This window comes from Pseudorasbora parva, chromosome 19 (genome assembly GCF_024679245.1).
Source record: "Pseudorasbora parva isolate DD20220531a chromosome 19, ASM2467924v1, whole genome shotgun sequence".
NCBI classification, from domain to species: domain Eukaryota; kingdom Metazoa; phylum Chordata; class Actinopteri; order Cypriniformes; family Gobionidae; genus Pseudorasbora; species Pseudorasbora parva.
Window position 1 is genome coordinate 23,211,062 of NC_090190.1, and position 26,322 is coordinate 23,237,383.

Here is a 26,322-nt window from a genome sequence, read left to right on the forward strand (position 1 = left end):
CTGGAAACCAAGCGAGTGAAACTAATGCCCTGTTCCCATCTGGAATTAAGCTGTGTTTAAGTGATCCAGTCGCAATTGGTCAACCGAGATGTATGGTTGTTTCCACTTGAGAATAAGAAGCATCTCCTGTGACCATTCCCCTTTTATTAAAATCAATTTACCTGAGTGTGGCACACATATACTATACAGATAAATACAGATTTGCGCTATGTCACTGAATTGATTTTCTGGTTTAGTTGTGTTTAATTAGGGCTAGAGCTAAACTCTGCTTAAAGGTGTCCCTCCAGATCTTGGACTTTACAAGTTTATCAGTATCAATTCTTGTTTAAGCCTGCTTAACGCACCATAACCTTTTCTTCATTTCCAGTTAACTTTGATGTTGGGTGGAGATTTGGGAAATAGACAGCAGATAAGAAAATGATATACATTAATAAATTATGTATGCTTATATAATTAATGAGAATAAATAACTACCACTGAAGATATAATTTGCTTCCGTAGCAACCTTGGAAAGCTATTTAAGGACATTAATCATTTGAGCATAACATAACATCCTATTTACAGCTAATAAGATGCCGCTTATTTTCTTAAGGTGCTTTCGGTCTGATGTATCGAGGTGATATGCAGCGATCCAGACTGCGGTACATGAAAGTTTTCACTGTGGGTCCAATAGAGAGAAGCATTTGATCATCAATTGTCATTTTAATGAGGCCTATGGAGTTGTATTCTGTCTCCTTGTCACAGCAATGACTCTGTAGTGTCCCTGTAGTAAAAAGGAGGGTTATAAATTTAGAGAATAAGACAAACACAGTTTCTTTTGACTCATGTTGGCAGGCTGTCTTGTCATTACAAACAAAACAAAGGTACATTGCATCCAATAATAGGACTGTGTTGAAAATCTCTCCTCTAATGGAAAGTAATGAATACATAATTGGCCATAAACAGTAGCGCCATACACTAGTGCTGCCTGACACTCACCATTCAAAGTGAGTTTATTCTAACACAAGACGAGTCAAATTCATTTAGGTTATTGTTTATCTGACCCACACACATTTCCATCTCAATCAGCCTAAATAAATCTTTTTAACATGAGCGATGCTAAATGCTCGGCTTTGCTGATGCTTATTATTTTGACAATTATTCCTGATAATTAGGTGCAGGTTCGCTCTATTAGACTTGCCCTGAATTTAAACAGTAATTACTCTGACTAAAGTGGCTTACTGCAGCTCAATAGGCATATGGGCTGGGTTTTAGAATAGACAAATACATTTTTAGAATAAAACTAATTATTAGTAGGAAAGGCTAGCTTCGATATTAAAGTTGCTCCAAACCCCTAATCCCCCTGATAATTTTTAAACCCCATTACATAACTCATCTCACACCATTTGCGCTACAGACTTGAGTGAGACCTCAAATTATGCAGCTTATAGACCTTATGCACTAGAGAAACAAGTGTCCATCTTTAGAATTCTTTGTTTAAACTTCTGTTTTTGCAGTAGCTCTCTTCATTTCTACGGTATTGCTGTCAAAGAGTAATTTGCTGGTGAAGTGAATTTACCTATTGTAGAGTTAATGAAAGTTATCATGCGCATTGTTAAGACTTGTTTATACTTTCGCCTGGCTCCGCGGTGCGAGCCTCCGCGGACTTCTTGTGCTCTTTCCCAAACGGACGAGGCGTTTATACTTGACGCGCTTGCCGTTGTGCTATTCTTTGAAAGGATAGAGGGCGACTCTGAGTAATTGTTCTATAAACCATCAGGAAAAAACATAGAGAAGAAGTGGGCTAATGTACACATTGGTAGGTGATGATATTTATTTTAGTACATTTCACAAAAACCACTCTAGGCCTACTAAAGTATCGTGTAAAACTCAGTAAATCTTGGCTTGATATTATTACTTGTGACATGAGAACAAAATATATGTATGCAACTTAATTAACAATCTCTTAAATATTTCCTAATTTCACTAAACATTTTAGTGTCATGATTTATTTATTTATTTGATTAAACACGGATCATTGTTAAAAAGGGCTTATTTCGGCTTATTTTGTACATATAAGCACTTCATTTGTATGTGCAAATTGGGGGCCAGTGTGATGAGACGTCATGCTTGGCAAGATTTGCCAGGAGCTTTTTCATCTTCGGATGCGAAGCAGCACGCGCTGTTACAAAAAATGCGCTGCACACCCCCAGGCGAAATGCGGTCTTACGCACCCCAGGCGCACGACCGCCCAATCCACATTGACGTCATTTTTGCTGCGCGCACCCTCACGCTCAAGCGGACGCGTTGAGTATAAACAAGGCTTTACGTTTAAAGTGGATGTCATGACAAATTTCAGTAGGCCGTGAAGATTTAAAAAAAATATTTTATTTATAAATCTGTAAGATCTTACATTGAAGGATGAATTCAGGACAAGAAAACCACACAAAACAGCCCAAACCCGATAGAAGCTCATTAACAACCACTCGAAACGCCATAGCAACCCCATAGCAACGTCCTGTAAACAACCCACTGCTCAGCATTACGCCAACGACTTTTCCAATAAATCTAATCTCCACTGACATTTTCTTCAGTGATTTATTAATTCAGTGTTTGTTAGCCCCTCCCATACACTTTTCCGCAGGCACATGAGAGTCAGTCACAGATGTGACACTTTTTCATTCTGAATATTGACCATACTGAATCGTGGAAAATTGATATGCATTACCACTCTTAGCAGCCACTTGTAAAGCAGTGCTGAGTGTGACCTGCGTATCATATCGAATATCATCTGACAGTGATTAATTTCTATGCTGCCCTTCAGTGCTGCCTCAACCTCGACGAGGACTGCGGAACACATGTTTTAATGACATGTTAAAATGTGGTGGTAAATATGTCAAATCTGAAAGAGAGGAGAAAGTGACTTGAAGCTGATTTTCAATTTAAAAGGCAATTTACCGGTAGTTTAGGTGAGAAAGGTCTTGACTCCAATCTAGGTACATGGATTTGCATAATTGGCACATAAAGCTACAATTTGCACCCGTAAATCTTAATTTGATATGTCTCTATAGCTTACCCTTTACGTGTGTGTGTGTGTGTGTGTGTGTGTGTGTGAGAGAGAGAGAGAGAGAGAGAGAGAGAGAGAGAGAGAGAGAGAGAGAGAGAGAGAGAGAGAGAGAGAGAGAGAGAGAGAGAGAGAGAGAGAGAGAGAGAGAGAGAGAGAGAGAGAGAAATCCCATAACCCCATGTTGTTCTTTTTGTTGTTTTTGTTGTGGTTGTTGTTATGTTCTGTAGTTAGCTTAGCAATATGCTAATGGCAAAATCTATTGAAAAAAATGTGTTGCTTATCCCACACACTGAGAAACAAAAAAATAAACATTTAGTATAAATAAACACATTATTTATAGTTTTACATTGTTCATGGAACTTTTTTTTTCTTTCTGAAACATTTTAGTTGAATGTCTGTGTAATGTTGTTGTTGTTTTACTACTTGTTTCAGAATGTTTATGAAATGTTCAAAAGTAATTTCCTTTTAATCTTTTCTAAAAAAAAAAGAAACATTTTCTCTCACATTTGCATAATGTTTTAGCTATGTTAGTACTTTAGTAATGTGTACCATTATGAACCTCATATAAATAAGGTACCGACGGCTTATTTACCGAGTAAAAAAGGTACCGACATGTCTGAAAGTGCATGTGTTTTGTGTGAGAAATGCTGTTTGTTTGTTGTTTACTATATAAAATATTTCCATTCTGTCACGTAACTTGTTTTATGTAATTTGGGATGCTGACTTTGTGCTCGATGGATTGAGTCTTCATGTTCAACCTGTGTTCTCATTCATTTGCTAGTAAATGTCATCAAAGTAGGCATTTCAATTTATTCTTGACTGCCTGTGGGATTTCTAGTTAGATATTCACATAAATAACACACATGCTTTCCTCTCACCCTCAGATAGCCCTGCTAACTTGTATCAACTCTCTGTTTTATCATCAGGAGACCAGGATCAACTGCATTCGGATCGCTCGTAAAGGTAATTCATTCTTTATCTCCACTGTTTACACGCTTAAGGGCATGCCTCATTGACAGTGCATATACATCAATGCTAACCACATGTCCCTGTTGCAGCTCACTCACACTTTGGCAAGAGATGAAAGCGTATTTGTTACCTTAATATGGCAGTCTCTCAAAACACAAGTGGTGATAGTTGGGCACAATCCACCCAGTATTATGATTCAAATATTACATAATCATTTCTCATTCAAGTTTGGCATAGTGAGCCAATGCAATATAAACCTGACAACTAAGATAAAGCTAAAAGGAAGGAGTAAACAGGCGCTGTAGAAACCTAGGGATCTACCTACCCAGGCATTTTAAGCATGATCGATGCACTTACAAAATGTGTAATTACTTTTATCAGCATTTTTTGAAATCCTCTTTGTAGCACACAGTAGTTATACAATGTTTTATACGTATATTCATGTTTATACACATCCAATTTAACTCTTTCCCCACCAAACACGGAAATTTCCGTTATTTGTGAGAAACCGCTTCCAGGCCAAAAAACAAATTTTCCTGGTTTCCGTGTTTTCACTGTCAGATGCTAAGGGGCGCTATTGCGCATCTTCTGAATGAGTACTTAATCTCCTGATCAAAACACGCGAGTAAGATGCAGTAAAACCAGCGATCGTATGTAATCATATGCGTATGCAAAATAACGTGATCATCATCATTAAACAGCATATGAATCAAAAATCTAATGTTACTGAATTTTTTTTAAAAAAAAGGACGAGCTACAGATCTGTGCTGATGGACTTGATCTACTCCATCTGTGTTTAACAAAAAAGTGACTTTAACAAAATGTTTCTTTTTTTATGAAACTTACCCATATTCAAATGTTGATAAAAAGGAATGCATGAAGCTAGAATAAAACGTTTTTTTGTTTTTAAGAAGAGGGTCAGCTTTTTATTTTGATATATTGCATGCTCCGATATGAATTAAACAAAATATTCTATAGGCCTATGCTATTCAATTTTTGTGAAAATTGTCAAAAACCTTGACGGTGGCTGGCAACTTTTTTAACCACTTCAGCTCTGCAGCAAATTTCGAATAATTAATGTATGCAAATTTGGACCCAAATGTGGGTTGCAGAGCTGAAGTGCTTGCGGGGGAAAAGTTAAACAACATATTATTCGATTTAATATAGATTTAGGCCTACATATTAAGTTGAAAGCAAGTGGAATCAAAATAAACATAAACGTCTATGTTAAAATCACAAACATTTTAAATGAAAACTTACAAAAACAGACAACTGTTTTTACTTTTGCATTTGAATCTGTGTACAATAAATATTGTGGGTCATAAAGAACTTTGTTTTTCCACCTCCATGAAGAGACAAGTACCATCCATTATGTCGCCTTGCTTATCTAAATGGTAAGGTGAAGTTATCCTCGTTTTACCTTGGGCAAAAAACATGTGACAGTGAAACACAGTAGAGTTTGAATTATATGCATTTAGGATGAAATTGCTATATTTTTCTGTCAACCCATGTTTATTTTTATGCGAACAATGCTCTGTCACTTTAAATTAGCATGTGCAGCACATCAAAATGGACTTTAATAGACAAATAGATGATCGCTGCACTGCAAACATTTATTCATTTGTTTGTATATAAAGCTACTTGCATTCAAAGTATGCATTTTTATAGGTTCATGCTGTACTGAAGAACGCTGCCTGTGTAGGCAGTAATTGTTGAACCTCACAATAATAATAATAGTGCATCGTATAATAATCCTCCTCATGTGAAGCATCTGAATAGTCAATAGATCATTTTTTAAATATTTTCTAGAAATACGTTTTATAACTGATTGTACCACAGTGCTGTTGAATGCATTTGTTTGATGAGCATTCAAATATGTGCAATTATTTATTTAATTTTACGACACAAGACATTGTTTCAAGGTAAGCAAAATAAAAAATAAAAATAGCATAGTGCAGCACTGGCAGGGAGCCAAGAAGACATTTTTTTTTTAAATGGAAGTCAATGGAGGAAAGGCTTCAGCAGTGAGGACGACTTATTTCATTAATTGACAGACTATTTTCTGATCTTTAATCTATTTGACAATACATATTTATTTTATAATAAGCCCACTAAGCCTGTTGAAAAGTTACTCCTGAAACTGATTTCAGATAGACTTCTGAGGTAGCATAATGGTCTAATGCTCAACAACCAAAAAGAGCGAGCTTTGGAGATGACAAAGTGAATATTTAATTAACACAATACAGAGCCGTAACCACCATAGACATTTAGAGGGACAAAAAATGGCCAAATTGCCAATATTTGATATTCTTATTGCTGCTCTGTTGCACAGTTTGTTGCTAGGATGACAACAAAAAATAAAAATAAATAAAGTTTGGTCAGGTCTGCTTGTTTCTGACCTCTCACTGCTCTTCTCTGTGAGGAAATGACAAAACAATAGCAAAATGTACAGTAGAATGTCACAAAGCTGTGTAAAAATAAGACTCAAGCTGTTGCTCTGTGCTTTTAGCAGTTGAGCCAGTGTCTATTTTATGAAAGTAATAATTACTTCATTATATTGTTAATTAGTTTGAGAGTTCATCATTATGTAGATACTGAATAACTGAAGTACTGTACATGGCACAAAAAGAAAGTTTGGCCATTATTGAATATACTATACTATTATACTAGCCCACAAGCAGAATGTCCCTTTTAGCCTCTTTGTTTTACATGTCATATTCTGTTTTTTAGGTATTATTTAATCAATGATATTGTAATTAATGTCCCTACAGCAGATGGTATAATGATGCACTTCCATCCCTGTGATTTTTCAAATGGCAATTTCTGCTTTTGGAAGCACCGCAGGGGCTTAAATTAATCGAGAGAGAGATTTCATGCTGTTCTCTGGAGCTGTTTGGAAATTGACTGCATTTATAAGAAGAGAAAATGGAGACACAGAAACCCATAAAATCCGAGGAACATGCTCAAAATGTCTGCCAGTTTTAGCATGTGACATTCTTTCTCAAGTTTTTGACCAGCAAGTGCTCAAATGCTGGGCTCACTGGATTTATGCCAGATCCTTTCTTATGTGCAGTCACTTTTGTTCTGGGTTGAATAAAAACAACTGTTGTTTTTGTCTAACCTGTTTGAAATGAGATGTCCAACTCCAAGATTGTGGGAAAACTTTCAAAAAATGTGTTGATTTTAAGATACTAGAGGGCGGGACTTTCTAGACTGCTCCCATATTATTTTAGGCTGTACAAATGAAGACATAAGAATGTCGTTTTCAGATTTGTATATACATACGTACAACGAACCAGCAAAGACGAGGTGCTTAATAAAAAGGGATGAGCACATGAGGATCAGCCGAACACAATCAGTGAAACGAGCACTAGACCAGGACTAAATAAGGGGATGTGGTAATGGGAAATAAGGAGGCAGGACAAGAGGAGCACATGGCAAACACAAACAAAGACAGAGCCATGTGATTAGACACAACACAAACATAGAAAAATTAAACAAATACAACACAGACAAGGCTGCCAGGGCAGAACACTGACATACTAATATGGTATACTAATATATGGCATACTAATATTTGTTAAAGGAGACATTTAGTCATAAAATTGGCTGTAAAAAAGTGGGTGTTGAAAGTTCTAACTTAGATCCAACACACTCCATTTTAGGAGCTGGACCTCTCAGAATCTAACCAGAAACGGCACAATTGCATCACTGACCTGACCCCAATTTGCCAAAGACCCGGTCTGCTCTCGGTCCATGGACACCCCGGGTTGAGATTCTTCCCCTGTGGCTCGTTCATGTGCTGCCTGATGCAGATAAACTGTTTCTTCATCTCCCTCCAAACCCGGCGATACCTTTAGCAGATTAACATGCAGTAGTGTGCCAGCATTACCTGGCTACTGTTCTAATCTTCTAATGCTCATCTGCTGGTTGAGATAATGTGGTGTGCTGTAAAATTAGGGATTCGACTGGGCATATTTATATCTTAATATTTTTCAGTTTTGAAGATATGGAAAAATATATTTGGATATTTATATATTTGCTCTGAAATGGATTAAAAGATTATTTTTATTAAGGTTTTTTTTTTTTTTTTGAGAAATAAATATTTCAGATAGTCAAATATTAATATATATATATATATATATATATATATATATATATATATATATATATATATATATATATATATATATATATATATATTCACTTATATTTTTGCTAAAAAAATGAAAGACAAAAACCTTGATTTTCTCTCACATTCATTCATTAACTCTTTGTCTTTTTTTGTTTCACTCTCAGTGGCCTGCAAAGACCATAAGCGTGCTCTGGAGGTGTCCCAGCATGCCGAGGACATGGGGCTGATTCTGGGTGCCTGTGCTGGGGGTCTGGTTGTTCTCATCCTCCTGCTGGGAGCTATCGTGGTTATTGTCAAGAAAGGGTGAGCATGGGTGCACTCAAATCTAATTAAAATCAAATCTAATTCTAGATTTTTGTCAGAGTGTCATATCACACCACACCAACAGCAGCAGCGTCTAGACACTAATAAATAAGCACACGGAATGCTTTAACACATCTTCAGAGGTTTAACTGATTAAATTACAGTGTGCTCCAAACTCATGGCTGATGACAAACAGATTCTTCTGTTACACTTTGGGAACATAACAACATTATCCACTGTTATTACATTTTTGATTCACTGTGATTGGTCAATTGCTGCATTCTGCAGGAGTGTAATAAGTGTTATAATGAACAGTCAACCGGTCATTATTGCAAAAAAAAGAAAAGAAAAAAAGACATGCTAAAAAAACAAGAAAGCCAGTATTATAGTACAGTGGGGAAAAGGGATTAAGTCGGCAACAAATTGTGCAAGTTCTCCCACTTTAAAAGATGAGAGAGGCAGAGAGGCCTGTCATTTTCATCATAGGCAAACTTCAACTATGACAGACAGAAATCACATTGTCTGATTTTTAAAGATTTATTTGCAAATTGTGCTGGATTTGGTCAATAAGAAAAGTTAATCTCATTACTTTGTTATATACCCTTTGTTGGCAATGACAGAGGTCAAACGCTTTATATAAGTTGCCACAAGGTTTTTACACTCTGTTGTTGGTAGTTTGGCCTATTCCTCCATGCAGATCTCCTCTGGAGCATTGATGTTTTGGGGCTGTTGCTGGGCAACACGGTTTTTCAAAGATTTTCTATGGGGTTCCGGTTCTGAGACTGGCTAGGCCATTCCAGGACATTGAAATGCTTCTTACGAAGCCACTCCTTTGTTGCCCGGCGGTGTGTTGTGTTTGGTATCATTGTATCATTGTCATGCTGAAAGACCCAGCCACGTTTCATCTTCAATGCCTTTACTGATGGAAGGAGATTTTTACTCAAAATCTCACAATACATGGCCCCATTCATTCTTTCCTTTACACGGATCGTCTTCCTGGTCCCTTTGCAGACAAACAGCAACAAAGCATGATGTTTCCACCCTCATGATTCACAGTAGGTATGATGTTCTTTGGCTGCAACTCCTGCATTCTTTCTCCTCCAAACATGACACGTGTAGTTTTTAACAAAAGTTATATTTTGGTTTCATCTGACATTCTCCCAATCCTCTTCTGGATCATCCAAATGCTCTCTAGCAAACCTCAGATGGGCCCGGACATGTCCTGGCTTAAAGGTCCCATGGCATGGATTTTTTATTTTTATTTTATAATGTTTCCTGAGGTGTACTTATATTGTTAGTATGATTTTTACATCATATAATTTCATACTATATTAATAAAAGGCATTTTTATTTCCTGATATTAGCCCTCTCGCTTGAATACTCTGTTTCAAGGGGCGTGTGCTGTGAGACTTTAGTGAAAATGCCCACTGTTGTGATTGGCTTACATCTTTGCATTTGAAATGAGTATTAGATTTACCCTATGTGGCAGAGGGGGCATGAGTTTAGCGAGGTCTCCATGTAAGCGCCGCCAGTCAGAGAGGTCGACTGAGCACTCGTGGACCTGAGAAACAATAAAGATTGGTGAGGAAGTTATATTCTATTGAGTTGTTGAGAGTGCTGTGAGCGTGAGTTTATTTTGTTTGTATCTGAGAGTTCTGAATAAACATGAGTCCCAGTTATGCCGAACCTGTATTCTTCTTGATTTGAGCATTTAGTACACAGGCAGTCTGTTGATTGCCTGAATGCAGTGATCTCATCATTGCAATGCTATTTCTCTCACAAAATGCTTTGACCACAACTAACAGCAAACACAACATCGATAAAAATACAATAAGAGCTTGTCCAATCATTCTAACGGCAGTTTGGACAAGTGTGTAGATATATTCATGATGTGTAATTGACAGCTTCAGACATTATAAAGAGTGTTCTTTGATCGCTCTCAGTAATCATTTAAATAATAGTTTCATGCTACTAACAGAAACAATGTGAAATTGTTTGTTTAGTCACTGGCTTGATTCATTGATGCATAAACAGCATCAAACAATTAAAAAAAAAAAGTCTGTGTGAACTTGAATGATTAGCTACACATCAGAAATCACTGATCACAGATCAGGCAAGCTGGCCATACAATGTGCGATTTTCATTCGATTTCAAGCTGAATTCTGACTCGTGTGACTCTTTTTTTAGTTTGGGCCGATTTTCCGGTTTATCGTGTGTCGTTTACTGTGAGGTGTTCGTGCAGTGTACAGGGGAAAACAAGAGGTGATAAACCTCTCCCGATCAGGAATTCTGGTCACCCCTCGTGAGGTTATCGCACAGCTGAAGCAGAGCCATGAACTGATTGCCCTATTTCCCCTCACTGCGCCTGCACGAAAGCAGAAGTTTAACCATTTTTAAAACCAGAAAGAAAGAAAACAAAAATAGGGAGATCTTTAAGTTATGTAGGCAGCTATCAAATAGCAGAAATTAAGTAAACTGTTGTCCCTCCAGTTTGTGTTGTAAAATGGATAATTAGTATTTAACCACCTTGTATAGCATATCCAGCATATCAAGTGCCTCCTATTAATTTAGCTAGTTGATAATTAATTTAGGGCTAGTTGTTTTACTTTCAAAATGTATTTATTTATTTATTTATTTATTTATTTATTTATTTATTTATTTATTTAATATAAATGAATATTTAGCCAACCTACTTAATTTTATTATGACGGGAAATGGGAACTTTTGGCCATCATTTGACACAACGTAATTTGGCCTATTTTATTTATTTATTTATTTTTCGTTTCCGTTTTAATTCATGAACACGAGTCAGTGGATATCAATCAATGTGCAAATTAAATGTGCAAACGCAGTTTCAAACCCAGTCAATTATTCACTACAGAAAGTAAAAGTAAAATCTGACAAGCTTTCGGCGCATATTCTCAGAGACAACGAGAGATAAATCTACTTCAGCATGCTAATAACGTCTATAACTGTCTTAATTTATTTTCCTAATATTTCTCTTTTGGTCCATATTGTGAGAAAAAATTTTGAAGAGAAGTAGGCCCATTTTGTATTAAACAAGCTTTTAGATGAAGCTACTCTTACTTTTCATTGAGACTGATATTATTGCAGTGTTCTGACATAGCCTATAGACTGATGATCATTTAATTATAGACATATAACTCTAAATAGTGAGGAGTAATCTATTTATTATTGTATTATGCAGTGTGCCGATTATGCATTATGAAATTGTTGGGGGTGTAATAATAATAATAATAATAATAATAATAATAATAATAATAATAATAATAATAATAATAATAATAATAATAATAATAAAAATAATAATAATAATTGTTATATATTCTAAATTATCTTGATATCAATAGCTGGTGCATTTGATAGGCTATCTCTCTATAATACACCATGGTCTATCGTCGCAACAAGGCATGGGAGTTTTATTGTGCATTTGTCACCTGTACAGTGTTTTGACCCCACGGGCTGAGATCTTGCATAGAGCCCCAGTTTAAGGGAGATTATCAGTGGTCTTGTATGTCTTCCATTTTCTTAATTGGTCCCACAGTTGATTTCTTCACACCAAGCTGCTTAACTGTTGCAGATTCAGTCTTCCCAGCCTGGTGCATGTTTGTTTCTAGTGTCCTTTCACAGCTCTTTGGTCTTGGCTATAATGGAGTTTGGAGTCTGATTGTTTGAGGTTGTGGCCAGGTGTCTTTTATACTGATAACGAGTTCAAAATTGTGCCATTAAGACAGTGAGTGGAGGACAGAGGAGCCTCTTAAAGAAGTTACAGGGCTGTGGGAGCCAGAAATCACTTTTTAGGTGACCAAATATATATATATATATATATATATATATATATATATATATATATATATATATATATATATATATATATATATATATATATATATATATATATATATATATATATATATATATATATATATATATATATATATAGTGTATATACTAGAGTATATTACCAGCAAATGATTTCAGAGAGTTGTACTAAAGTCAAGCAGTGAGGCTAGTTGTGAATTTTTTATTTTTATTTGTAATAAACTTGCATGAAGCTATAGGCAAAATATGTTTATCTAAATATTTTAAGGTAATAAGTATTTTAACTTGCCTGATCACTTGCCTTTCTGCTAAAACAATAGAAAATGGTACCAGCAATGTCAAGTTTGATTTCCAAGGAACGCATGCATTTAAAAAATGTTTGGCTGGAATGCAATTTAAGTTGCTTTGTATAAATGTATATCTGTAAAATGTAAATGTGCTAGAAGCCATGCTAACCTATATATGTTTTTTCTCTCTCTACTCATGCTCTCCAGAAGGGACATCTATTCGTACCCTTACTACCCGTAAGTCATTCTCTCTTCAGGTTCCATTATTTTCCCATCAGCCTCAGTTGTTTACAGTAGCTTTGATTTGTTGGAGATTGAAAGAGAAATTTACTTGCCTGACAGACAAGCGGATTGAAATGCCAATAAAAAAAAAGTAACTAGTGAATTAAAAAAATGCAAGAATGATTCTGCATTCATTCAGTGTAAGTGGCGATTGATAGTGGATAATAGTATAATATATAATGAACTGACGGTAAAAAGGTTGTGCTATTGATACTCGTGCAGCCTCTCGAGGAGAAATCGATACAAATGAGTATTGCTTACATAGAGAAACTCCAGTAAACATTAAAAATGTGAAGTTTTATATGTATAATCACACAACCAAGTGTACTGTTTTCCTGAATACCATCACGACTGAAAATGTGACACTGATTTTATATGACAGTTCCATAAACAATTAATTAACATTCAGTCATTTACATTTTAGATGCAACGTTGACTGTTTTTGTTAATTTCAGCATCAAAAATAGTTCCAAACAAAGATTCCAAGCAACAAAGTTCCAAATATCAGAACATCTCACAGCAACAGAGCGTTACTGAATGATTCAGTGTTTTGAATGAATCGGCTGAATCGTAGTTTCAATTAATTATTCGTAAACAACTGCCTCCTTCTTGAATGAATCAGCTGTTTGAATGAATCAATTGAATGAATGACTCAATGACTCACTCATTAAGACGTACCTGCTGCCACCCACTGGTGGTTTAGTTTCATGTTTAAACATACTTTCCAACTTTAGTTATTTGTCTATTCAAAAATACTACTCTAATAACATTATTTATTAGTTTGTAATTTTTCAGTGTAAATTATTTAATTAGATTGGTAACAGCCCTATATAGTGTCTTATTTTAATGTAATGTATAGATGAAATTTAACTATATAAAATGAAACCTGAAGCATAGACTATATTTAATAAGATTAGGGGGAAAATGCCCTTTATGAAAACAATCCCTTTCAATTAAATGAGTAAATACATCCTCTATAGGCTAAGGGGAAGGACCCAATCACATATAGAAATCAGAATATCAGAGACTTTGGCCTCTTTTGACTTTTGCATAAGAACATGCTACAGGTGATGTATAGCAACGACCTGATGTAGACCCGCTTGCATTTTCTTTACAAATTAAGTTAAAGTTTCTGTTGTTGGCATCTATACCAAATCCTCTACTCTTCTGAAACTTCTCCATTTATGTATTTTTGTCATTTTTGTCTTCCCTTTGTAGTCTCACTCTTGTCTTTTATACTTTGCAGCAGGAAGAAGGTGAACATAAACAAAGCGGTCATGACATATCGTCAGGAGAAGACACGTAAGCTGGGATCGCTGGACTGCAGTACGACAGAGCACAGTACACTGCAACAAGATGATCGTACCACGCATACCTTCATGGATTCACATAACTGCACTGCCAGGAGTGAGTACACAAATACACACAGAAGAAAGAATAACTCCTTACACACAAACTTTAATCTTCAGAGGCATGGCCGTAGATTTTGAGGGGGACGGGGATGACGTGTCCCCTGCACTGTTAATAAAATGTATTTTCATCCCCCACACTTTTACTGGGTCTCACCGATCGTAGTCGACCTGCTCTGAGTGGGATTCAAACCGGCTTTATCTATGCAGCAGTGGGCAAGTTAACAGCGATGCTAAAGACAGCTGTCTCTAAACTCGGTTGATAGCGTGCCTCTTAATGTCATGGGCAAGTGTATTTACATGGAAACCGAAAGCTGAATTTATCATCATTATTCCAGACTTCAATGTCACATGATCCTTCACTAATCATTCTCATATGAGGATTTTATAATCAAGAAAAATATATGATTATTATCAACAACAACAAAAAAATGAAAACAGTTGTGCTGCTTAAAAATGTTGTGGAAACCATGATAGGCCTACATTTTATTTTTCAGGATACATTGATGCATAACAAGTTTAATGGACAGCAATTATTTGCATTTATTAAATAAACTATTATCTTTTGTAATATTAAAAATATCACTTGTGATCAATTTAATGCATGTATGATAAATAAAAGTAATAATTTCACTCTTAATTTTACCACAGATGTTAGAATGGTATGGTGGTTTCCACAAAACTGAAGCAGCACCATGAGCAGCAAAACTTTTAAACACTGATAATAATCATAAATGTTTGTTGAGCATCAAATCCTCATGGGAATGATTAATGACACTGAATGCTGGAGTAATGATGATAAATTCAGCTTTGATCACAGAAATAAATTGCACTTTATTATATATTAAAGAGAACAGCTGATTTATATCAGAATAATATATCACTGTATTACGTTTTTTTACTGCATTTTTTATTAAATAAATGCAGTAAAAAATCTATGGGGTGTTCTCAGAAAAAAAAAATCTGCATTTTTACATTTTCATACTAAGTTTTCCTTATGGTAAACAAACAATTGTCCTCTCAATGACAAGGATTTTGGATATTGCCATCTTTGTGGCATTTTGTCCCCATAGTGTTGGGTTTACCTGAAAAATACACACACACACACACACACACACACACACACACACACACACACACACACACACACACACACACACACACACACACACACACACACACACACACACACACACACACACACACACACACACACACACACACACACACACACACACACACATGTAATGCTTGGATTGTAAAAGAGGTGAACAAGTGAACAAAGTTGTTGAGATGCTTACAGTCACAGGAAACACTTAACACTGTTTATCTCCATTAGTCATTATTTGCATATGGATCACTATAATCTATCTCTACATATTAAACATCCTCCCACTCACCAGTGAGTCTTGAGTCTGTGTCCTTTTCTGTCCCCTGGAACAGATGAGTTGTGTTGAGTGCCAGTAAAGTAAAAGCTCTGTCTTTCTGTCTACATCATGATGAATGTGCTTATAGTAGACTTTGCTTTGTAGTGTTCGCCTCTTCTCTTCTCTTCTCTTCTCTTCTCTTCTCTTCTCTTCTCTTCTCTTCCTCTTCTCTTCTCTTCTCTTCTCTTCTCTTCTCTTCTCTTCTCTCTCTCTCTCTTCTCTTCTCTTCTCTTCTCTTCTCTTCTCTTCTCTTCTCTTCTCTTCTCTTCTCTTCTCTTCTCTTTCTCTTCTCTTCTCTTCTCTTCTCTTCTCTTCTCTTCTCTTCTCTTCTCTTCTCTTCTCTTCTCTTCAGTCGTTAAAAGCCCAAGTATCAAGCCAACCAGCTACAAAGCAAATTTCAACATTACAAACTTTTATTTAAAACAAAAGAACAAAAGTACAACACTGTGTACTTAACATCCAAGGGAAATAACTTTCATCCCACAAAGTATTGTGAATGACATAATGTAATTAAAAAATAATGGTGAAATATAAAACTATTAATTTAAAGTTGCTGATTATATCTGTAGAAACAATATATATTTAAGATTATTACAAAATATGCATTTATATACAACTATGTAAGTATTTTAAGAGTGTAGGGAGACTGACTAGATTATATCATCTATATTGCATCATGGGAATGGGTGTCCCCTGCTATAATTGTTAGAAATTGCATTACAGCATCTTGGATAATATATAGTTTTTCACCACCCATGCTATTAAACATTATTATTATTTTAAAACTAAGTTTAAATAATGCAAACCATTGATGAACAGCTCATAGTACCTTGAATGGCAACATGCCCACTGTATTGGTGTTGAAGCTTTCATATCTATTTGGCAAAAGGGAAGGCAATGTAGCACCAATTTCAAAAGAAATAATTATAATTGCCTTTCTACTGTAGCCTTTCTAGGCAGCCAAGTTTTATTGAAAGCCCATTTTCCAGCAATGAAAATATCTTGCTCATGGAAGAAATTAGTTTTCAGGATTCTTGAATATTGCCAAGGATTTGGCAGTTCAGGATTAGGAAGATTACTCCATCAGCAAGGGACAGTTAAATGGTTAGTTCACCCACCAAAAAAAAAAAAAAAAAAAAAAAAAAAAAAAAATTGTCATTAAGTACTCACCCTCATGTCGTTCCAAACCCAAAGACCTTTGTTCATCTTCGGAACACAAATATATTTTTGATGAAATCCGAGAGCTCTCTGACCACTCCATAGACAGGTATTTTATTAAGACTTTCCCAGAAGACTTTTTTAAGAAGGCCCAGAAAGGTAAAAAGATTATTATTATTATTATTAATTATTAATTATTGATAATAATAATAATAATAATAATAATAATAATTATTATTATTATTATTATTATTATTATTATTATTATTATTATTATTATTATTATTATTATTATTATTATTATTATTATTATTGATGAATCAATATTTTTACCCAGCCCTATATAAATTATATATATATATATATATATATATATATATACTCACCTAAAGGATTATTAGGAACACCATACTAATACTTTGTTTGACCCCCTTTCACCTTCAGAACTGCCTTAATTCTACGTGGCATTGATTCAACAAGCTGCTGAAAGCATTCTTTAGAAATGTTGGCCCATATTGAAAGGATAGCATCTTGCAGCTGATGGAGATTTGTGGGATGCACATGGAGGGCAAGAAGCTTGCTTTTTTTAGCTTTTGCAAGTTCTCCTACTTGGATATCATGGAGGGATCCATGCATTGTCATCACAGGTGTATGTCTCTGTGAGAGACATAATTTCAGAAATCACAATGTATGATTTTTTAACTATGTATTTGAATGATACAGCTGCTAATAATTATTTGAACACCTGAGAAAATCAATGTTAATATTTTGTACAGTAGCCTTTGTTTGCAATTACAGAGGTCAAACATTTCCTGTAGTTTTTCACCAGGTTTGTACACACTACAGGAGGGATTTTGGCCCACTCCTCCACACAGATCTTCTCTAGATCCATCAGGTTTCTGGCCTGTCGCTGAGAAACGCGGAGTTTGAGCTCCCTCCAAAGATTCTCTATTGGGTTTAGGTCTGGAGACTGGCTAGGCGACCTTGAACCTTGATATGCTTCTTACAGAGCCACTCCTTGGTTATCCTGGCTGTGTGCTTCGGGTCATTGTCATGTTGGAAGACCCAGCCTCGACCCATCTTCAATGCTCTAACTGAGGGAAGGAGGTTGTCCCTGCTCTCCTCAGGTCATTGACCAGCTCATCCTGTGTAGTTCTGGGCTGATTTCTCACCTTTCTTAGGATCATTGAGACCCCAAGAGGGGAGATCTTGCATGGAGCCTTGCAGTCCGAGGTTAACAGGTTTGAGGGTCAGAATTCTAGCTGATAGACAGGTGTTTAAATACTTATTTGCAGCGGTATCATACAAATAAATAGTTAAAAAATAATATATTGTGATTTCTGGATTTTTTTTTTTTTTTTAGATTATGTCTCTCACAGTGGACATGCACCTATGATGACAATTTTAGACCCCTCCATGATTTCCAAGTAGGAGAACTTGCAAAATAGCAGGGTGTTAAAATAATTTGTGTTCCGAAGATGAATAAAGGTATTACGGATTTGGAATGACATGAGGCTGAGTAATTAATGAAATCATTTTAATTTTTGGGGGATTAACCCTTTAACATGAATGTTCTTGAAAGTGATTTTATAATAGTTACTTTCCAAGGGAAGAGCCCTGTGGCCATTCTATATACAGGCATCAATGTCTTAAACTTGCTGCAAGCCCCAACTGGTGGCCAGTGCAGAGAGATAAACAGAGGTATGGTGTAGGCTCTTTTATTATCATAAGAAAAAAACATCTTTATCTGGTCAGTAAACAACAATCTCCATTGCCAGACAATGATTTATTAAGACAATTTTCCCGGGAAACAGGGGTATTTCACTTGGGCTTGTGCTAGAGTTACAGAGTCTGACAAGAACCCTACAAGGAAGGCAGGTGGTTCAAAAATTGACTTATGCAGGCCATTTTCATCAAATTGAACATCTTCTAACAGCCCCCTTATGGTTTCGTCTGTTTTCCTTGTGTTTGATTCGATCCTTTGTTCAGTTTCCAGAAGACCAGAAATGTGCAGTATTTTTTCCTTTATTAACTGAAAGTAATGTTATGTTTGCACACTTTTAAGGAGTTGTATTTTTTAATATGTATCTTGTAAATATTTATACACAGCTCTGGTTTGATATTTTTATTCATGCCAATTTGAAATTGGCAAAAAGAAAAATCCTCATTTAAGAATGTGCATTTATTGCATGGACAGATCTAGAACATCATGTATGTGTCTAAAATGCATAAGTGTTACCAACAGTACTGAAATAAAATGCCCTGATTACAATCAGTTTAGGGCCATTCACACATGATGCGTTTTTGCTAGAAACGCAAGATGCGTAAAGGTGTGTTTTTAAAAGTTTTTTTAAAAGCACACAAGTGCCACATTCATTAAGCCACGTCATGCACAATACTCTGCAAAAGTAGGGAAGAGATGTGAGCACAACAGTGCTAGGGTGGAATTTACATTAAAAATCTATATAAAAGTAGCACAATGGAATTTAAAACACATCATTTGTGGCATTTAATCGCCCCTTTCATCGCAATTAAACTTGCATTCATTGCTATAGTAAAATGTAGGCTTCCATTCTGTTTTCTTTCACAGTTATCACTGGTTCTATCCATACATCCATACATCCATCTCATACGTATACACCCCCCAAAAAGCCCACCCAGGATATCTGTCAGCCCACCCTTCTATAGGTCCCTAGACCCTACCGGGTCTGCTTTTCAGTTGTATTTGATCTTTTGATTCCTCAGTTTGTTCCTAAGATAACCACAATGTGACAATAACATATCTGCCCCTGCAGTTTTACTTCAATTCACACTCGCACACTGACTGCTGTTCACAGTATCAGAAAGACAACTCCCTCGGCTGTTACGGTTCACGCCTTCAGTGAAACATCTCCCCCTGCAATTTGCAAGTTACCTGTAGTTTCTTCCCTTTGGTCCACAGTCTGTTTGTGTTTATCTCTCTCTCTCGTCACTCCTCAGATGAGCAGCGGAGCACTGTAAACGAGTCCAGCAGCCTGCTGGGTGGTTCTCCCAGAAGGCACTGCAGGAGAAAAAGTTCTCCATACCACACTGGACAGCTCCACCCGGCTGTGAGGGTGGCAGACCTGCTCCAGCACATCAACCAGATGAAGACAGGAGAGGGGTACGGCTTCAAACAGGAGTACGAGGTGAGAGTCCGCTGAGGTTATAGGGGATTTGACAAGCAATTCAGCAAATATATGCCTACTGGGTTAGACAGTGACATGTAGTAATGGGAAACTGAGTGAGGAATTTTATAACTTGAAGCAAAACTGTGCAGATCTATTAGCTTGATATTTGATGAACCTACATTGCCTCCAAAGACATTACACACGTTGATAATGACAACAAAGATTTGTATGTAACACAAATGCTCTCCTGAACCTTATATCTGTCAAAAAGATCTGAAAGTAAAAAATCACGGTTATTAACAAAAAATATTAAACGGCACAATTTATTTAATTTTTTTAACATTGCTATTAACGAGATTCTTAAGCACCAATCAATGAAACATAATGATTTGCTGAATGATCATGTGACACTGAAGACCAGGGTGAACATTTCCATCAGAGGAATAAATTAATTATAGATTTTAACAGTTATTTTAAATTGTAATAATATTTGACAATATTACTTTTTTTACTGTATTTTAGAGCAAATAAATGCAACCTGGGTGAAAAAAAAACCAACTTTTAAACAATAGTGTATGTTGTCACTCTTAGCCCTCATTCTGAGGAGTGTGTTTTATAAAAAAACATGGATAACTCCAGAACGTGACTTGTACACTAATGTCAGAACTTGGCTCCGTGTGAGCAAAGTACTGCCAAAACTTTCAAAGTTCTTTCATATCATCCCTTCACAGAAAAGACATTTCTCATTCAAAATATTCCTCCCATGTATTAATAATACCTCCAATTCTTCTTTGCTCTTACCATGCTTTCTCAGTGGAACATATATTCTTTTTGACTCATTAATTTGAGTTTACCAAGGCACATGAATCCCTCCTTCAGAATCCATGCTTTTACCTTTTTTCTTATTATTTTAGACCTAGAAAGGGACAGTGGTTGGAAGACTCTTGGGGCACAATTTCTTAGAAGGGTGGAAGAAGCCTCTAAATGGTTGCCGTGGTTTTCTCGTGCTTCTGCTAAAAACCTCTTTATATTTCTGCAAAACAATTGTTCTCATTGCACTAGCTGATGGTAAGGTCATTGGCTCTATGATTTGTCTGAATGCAGACTACGTCCACTGCAGCTAAAGCCAAGCATACATTACAAGACTTAAGCCTATCCTGCAACAAAATATGCAGCATCATAGCCAACTCGCAGCCCATGCCCGTCGCCCACTCTAAGCTATATGCGCACCTGTGAGCCACAGCAACTATTGGACGCAAATATATTTTAGACGCTGACAGCTCATCTCACCATCCATGTTTGGAATCATGTTTTTTTTGTTTTGTTTATAGCTACAAGAATCCTGAGCTTTTCTATGGTTATCACTGTCAACTGTCTTGAATGTCAGGAGTGATTATATACATCTATAATCATATGGAATAATCTATATTATCTCCCAAATGTGAGTCATTCTTAAACTTTTCAGAGTATATGAGGACCATTTACATTGAATTAATGATTAAGCGTCTGAAAATATTACATCCCATTTGCGATTAATTCCATTTTTTAAAGGGATAGTTCACCCAAAAATGAAAATTTAATGTTTATCTGCTTACCCCAGGACATCCAAGATGTAGGCGTGTTTGTTTCTTCAGTTTGTTTCTTGTTTTCTTCAACACAAATTAAGATTTTTAACTCCAACCGTTGCACTGTGCCAGTCATATGATGCATGTCAATAGGGTGTTTTTTTTGTTTTGTTTTGTTTTTACGAGAGTCACTATGAGAGTAAAAACGCATACACTGTAAAAAATGTATTGGTTTAACTTAAAAAACTAAGTAACCTGGTTGCCTTCATTTTTAGTTTATTGAAATTAAAAATTTGAGTTGATACCTTGAAGGAAATTGGTTTAATAAATAGAACCTCAAAATATTATTGTATCTGAACCACATAAACAATGTGATGAATCATAAAAATAGCACAATTTGTCTCCTTCATCCAATCTTTTAATAATATTTGAATAAAGGTTGTCGATTTTTCAAGAATGTTCATTGTAGTAACTCATTTTTTTTATTTCAATGAACTCAAAATTTTAAGGCAACCAGGTAACTTATTTTTAAATTATTTTTTTATAGTGTACGAATCCATATTAAACCCTGTGGCTCGTGGCGACACATTGATGTCTTAAGACCAAAAATGATCGGTTTCTGCAATAAACCGAAATGTTTTTATGATATTTTTTTACCTCATATTAGACGAATCTCATCCAGTATTCCCAAGACCATTACTTCCGCCGGAGAAGGTCAAATGATGGCGCGATCATAGATATGTGTACGATCCGATCCGTGCAGGCACTAATGAGGGTTCTATATATATATATATTATACATATATCTATGATCGCGCCAGATTTTGACCTTCTCTGACGGAAGTAATGGCGTTGGGAATACTAGATGAGATCTGTCTGCTATGAGGTAAAAAAAAAAACATAAACACTGTTGAGTGTTTTTACTCTTATAGTGATTCTCATAGAAAAACACCCCATTGATATGCATTATATGACAGCAGTGCAACGGTTGGAGTTAAAAATATGAATTTGTATTCTACTGAAGAAACAAACACACCTACATCTTGGATGCCCTGGGGGAAAGCAGGTAAACATCAGATTTTCATTTTTGGATAAACTATCCCTTTAAAGTATATTATGTCCATAAGTTTTATTTTTTAAGTATACTTCTTTTTCACAACGGGTGGCTAGTGCTTATCAAATTATCTATATCAATTTATAGATTATTCATCAGTCCCTTACATTTTTTTTATACATTTGGTTTCTGCATTGTTGCTTCCAAAAGCTGTTAAAACTAAAACTACATAAAACTAGCATGTACATTCTACATCTGCCATGAAAGGAAATATATTGTTATATCAGCATGCATCATTCAAAAAGGGAAAACAGAAGAGCTAGGACTGTGGCTATACAAACCGAAAAAAGCAGAACATTCTATATTATATATTTAATAAAGATGGAAAATAAGAAGATCCTTCTGTGTGTGCCCTCTTGACTCCGTTTGCTTGCCTTCATCACTTCTGTTTTCTTCATGTGCACTGGTTTGCAAAGCTTAACATCCAATCAGAGACTTCTCTCACCAACAGGCTCCTCCACCAATTGAACATGCCCAGTCAGCCGAAAAGCTGCCGAAGGGGTTTCAACTAGTGGTAACGGTGCAGAGCACACCACGAAAATTAGACCGACAAACACTCAGCAATGGTTGAGCATAATTTCTGTGTTTCTTGGATTTAAAGAGCTTTCACATGTGATTAAATTGCTTGGTCCGAGTTTAACTACATCATCAATACCAGCAGCAACACACATTTTACAGCTGTTGGCATAATGGCAATGCAGGACAATTCTGCAAAAATCGATAGTGTTGCCGAACAGCCACCTTTTTATGCTTACTTGGGTAAGGTTTGAGGGTGTGCGACTTGAAATCTTAAACAAACATAAGTGTGCTCTTAATGTTCTAGTCTGAAAACACTCAAAGAGGGTTTAGAAATTTAAAAATATACCTTAATTCAAAGAGTAATGTGATAGTATAACTGCATGAAGAATAGACATTTTACTTGCGCAAAATTGCTTTCAAAATCAAAACAATCTTTCTCGTGCCTTTTGTCTTTTGGAGTTCTCTATCTTCAAGAGACTAGAGGGAGGACGAGAAATCTTTTGATGGGGAGAAAGAAATATTGATTATGTGATTTGGTTTAGGAAGAATGAAAGAATGGCATACTTTGATGAGAATGTCACCCTTTGTAGCAGCTGAGCCTGCAGTGACCTTCAATGACAACAGGACAGATGGACGGAGAAGGAGTGGGAGTGGGAGAGAGGGAGGGAGGGAGAGAGAGAGGGGGGGAGGGACTTTTACTTTTAAAGGTCTTTTTATTTACAAAATAGGTTTAAAAAACCATTATATATTTTTAAACATTAACAATAATGTTTCTTAGAATTTGGGACAAAAAACATTTAAACATAAATTTGCAATATGCCATCATCATCAACATCAAAAATACATTGATTTACTCCCCATTTGTATTTGAACATATCTATGTCATTAAGCCTTGTATGGTGTTCGGGTCCAAATGATATGATCAAAATGATATGATTCATTATTTTTTTCAAACTGAGACTCATTGGCCTTGGCTCATTTTCTGTGAGGAATATATATCAGAACACATTTTCAATGACCACACACTGTATACCCCCCCCCCCCCCCCCCCCCCCACACACACACACACACACACACACACACATTTATATTACACACAGGATGTTCCCTGGGCTAATAAAAGTGTGGGAAATGTAGGTCCTGTGTACCTTTACTCTGTCCTCCTTCTATCATGGCTGCTGTTAGTCTGTGTGTTTTCTTGTATATGGTTTATGAGGACACAAATGTGTATAATGACATGGATATTACAACGTATACATGTTTTATGACGATATCTGTGTCCTCACACTAAAACATACTAAATGGTGTTTTTTGAAATTCAAAAAATGCCAAAAGTTTTCTGTGATGGGTAGGTTAAGTGGTAGGGTTAGTGTAGGGGGGTAGATTATACAGTTTGCACATCAGAAAAACCAGTATACCTATGGAGAGTAACCATATACCACATATCCAAGTGTGCGTATGTGTGTGTGTGTGTGTGTGTGTGTGTGTGGGTTGGGGGGGTGGGGGGGTTGCGTGCGTGTGTGTGTGTGTATGTGTGTTCTGGGTGTGTGTGCATGTGTGTGTGTGTGTGTGTGTGTGTGTGTGTGTGTGTGTGTGTGTGTGTGTGTGTGTGTGTGTGTGTGTGTGTGTGTGTGTGTGAGACTCATCGTGTGTGTGTGTGTGTGTGTGTGTGTGTGTGTGTGTGTGTGTGTGTGTGTGTGTGTGTGTGTGTGTGTGTGTGTGTGTGTGTGTGTGTGTGTGTGTGTGTGTGTGTGTGTGTGTGAGAGAGAGAGATTGTAAGTGTGAGAGAGTAGCTACAAGAGTGAGTTTTGTTTCTACCCCTGCTGTTCCCACACAAGGTTGCAATTCTTAAATGTGATCTAACAAAGGTAAAGAAAAAATATTAACCATATATGCTATTTATATTGGTTGTAATTAGGATGAAGTAAATATCTGTTGAGTATTTTAACATAACATTTTTGATTTTGTTGAATTAAAAACCCAAAAATGCAGCAGGTCCACCAGACCCAGGAACACTGGCTGAGTAACACAAATATGAACACCACACAAGGGTTAACCAATCTATAGTAAAAAATTCTATTTTGATCCGCGAATTTAGTAAACCCTTTAAATGTCCACTACATCAGTTGATCCATCACCTCTCAAAAGATTTTTCCGTGAAAGCCCTATGGCCAGTTTTGCTTGCCCAAATAAAAAAAATGTATTAAAACATGAACATCCCTCATATTTCTACTATATTTTGGGCCATAGATGAATAAAACTGGTGTAAACACTTCCCTCAGAGTATTACACCACTCTTCCAATTTCTGAAAAAGTGGCTGAAGCTTTTCACACTCTAAAAACAGCTGAAAAACGGTTTCCTGCTCTCCACATAAAGGACAACCCCTCCCTACCTGTGGATCAAGGTGTGCTCTGTATCTGTTTGTAGCTATTATCCCATGTACAATTCTCCACTGAAGGTCTCCAGACCTTTTCTCCAGCGGTGGCTTTCTCTTTATCAAAAGATTCCCGTGCCAGTCTACAGTATAGTCTTGTGGCCGAGACTCTAAAATCTGATTTAACACTTTCTGTGCCAATCGGAATGATTTTATTCCCAGTTTTAAAGCAAAGTTTTCCACTGTTATCCATCCTTTTGTTTCCATTAGATGTCCAATTTTTGTTATGTTTGCTTTCCATATGGCTTTTCTGAAAGTATCTGATATACAAATGTCCAAATCCAAATTGAGATTAAAAAGTAGTGGTTCTAATATCCATGAGGAAAAGATGGCAGTCTAGCTCCATGTTTCCTGCCTTCCTCATGAGGGTTCAGGCAACTCCAGCCCAGCTCACATCCTCTTCAGAGAGAGAGAGAGAGAAAGAGAGAGAGAGAGAGAGAGAGAGAGAGAGAGAGAGAGAGAGAGAGAGAGAGAGAGAGAGAGAGAGAGAGAGAGAGAGAGAGAGAGAGAGAGAGAGAGAGAGAGAGAGAGAGAGAGAGAGAGAGAGAGAGAGAGAGAGAGAGATGTATTATTATCAATCAGTGTCACAAAATGAATGTGTTATATTCTGACTTATGATCCCATTTAAGGGCGGAGTGAATAACTTCTGTGTCACTTGCATCACCAAACAAAATGGCAAAAA

General features: G+C 36.3%; 1 protein-coding gene across 3 annotated transcripts in view; it reads left to right on the forward strand.

Moving 5' to 3' along the window:
- Positions 1-26,322, forward strand: part of ptprua (protein tyrosine phosphatase receptor type Ua) — a 353,612-nt gene that overhangs the window by 262,664 nt on the left and 64,626 nt on the right. For all 3 annotated transcript variants that reach the window (XM_067426694.1, XM_067426695.1, XM_067426696.1), the window contains exons 13-17: positions 3,973-4,009; positions 8,315-8,453; positions 12,791-12,820; positions 14,112-14,272; positions 19,839-20,026. In XM_067426694.1, the coding sequence (XP_067282795.1) occupies positions 3,973-4,009; positions 8,315-8,453; positions 12,791-12,820; positions 14,112-14,272; positions 19,839-20,026 (555 nt within the window). The remainder of the gene's footprint in view (positions 1-3,972; positions 4,010-8,314; positions 8,454-12,790; positions 12,821-14,111; positions 14,273-19,838; positions 20,027-26,322) is intronic.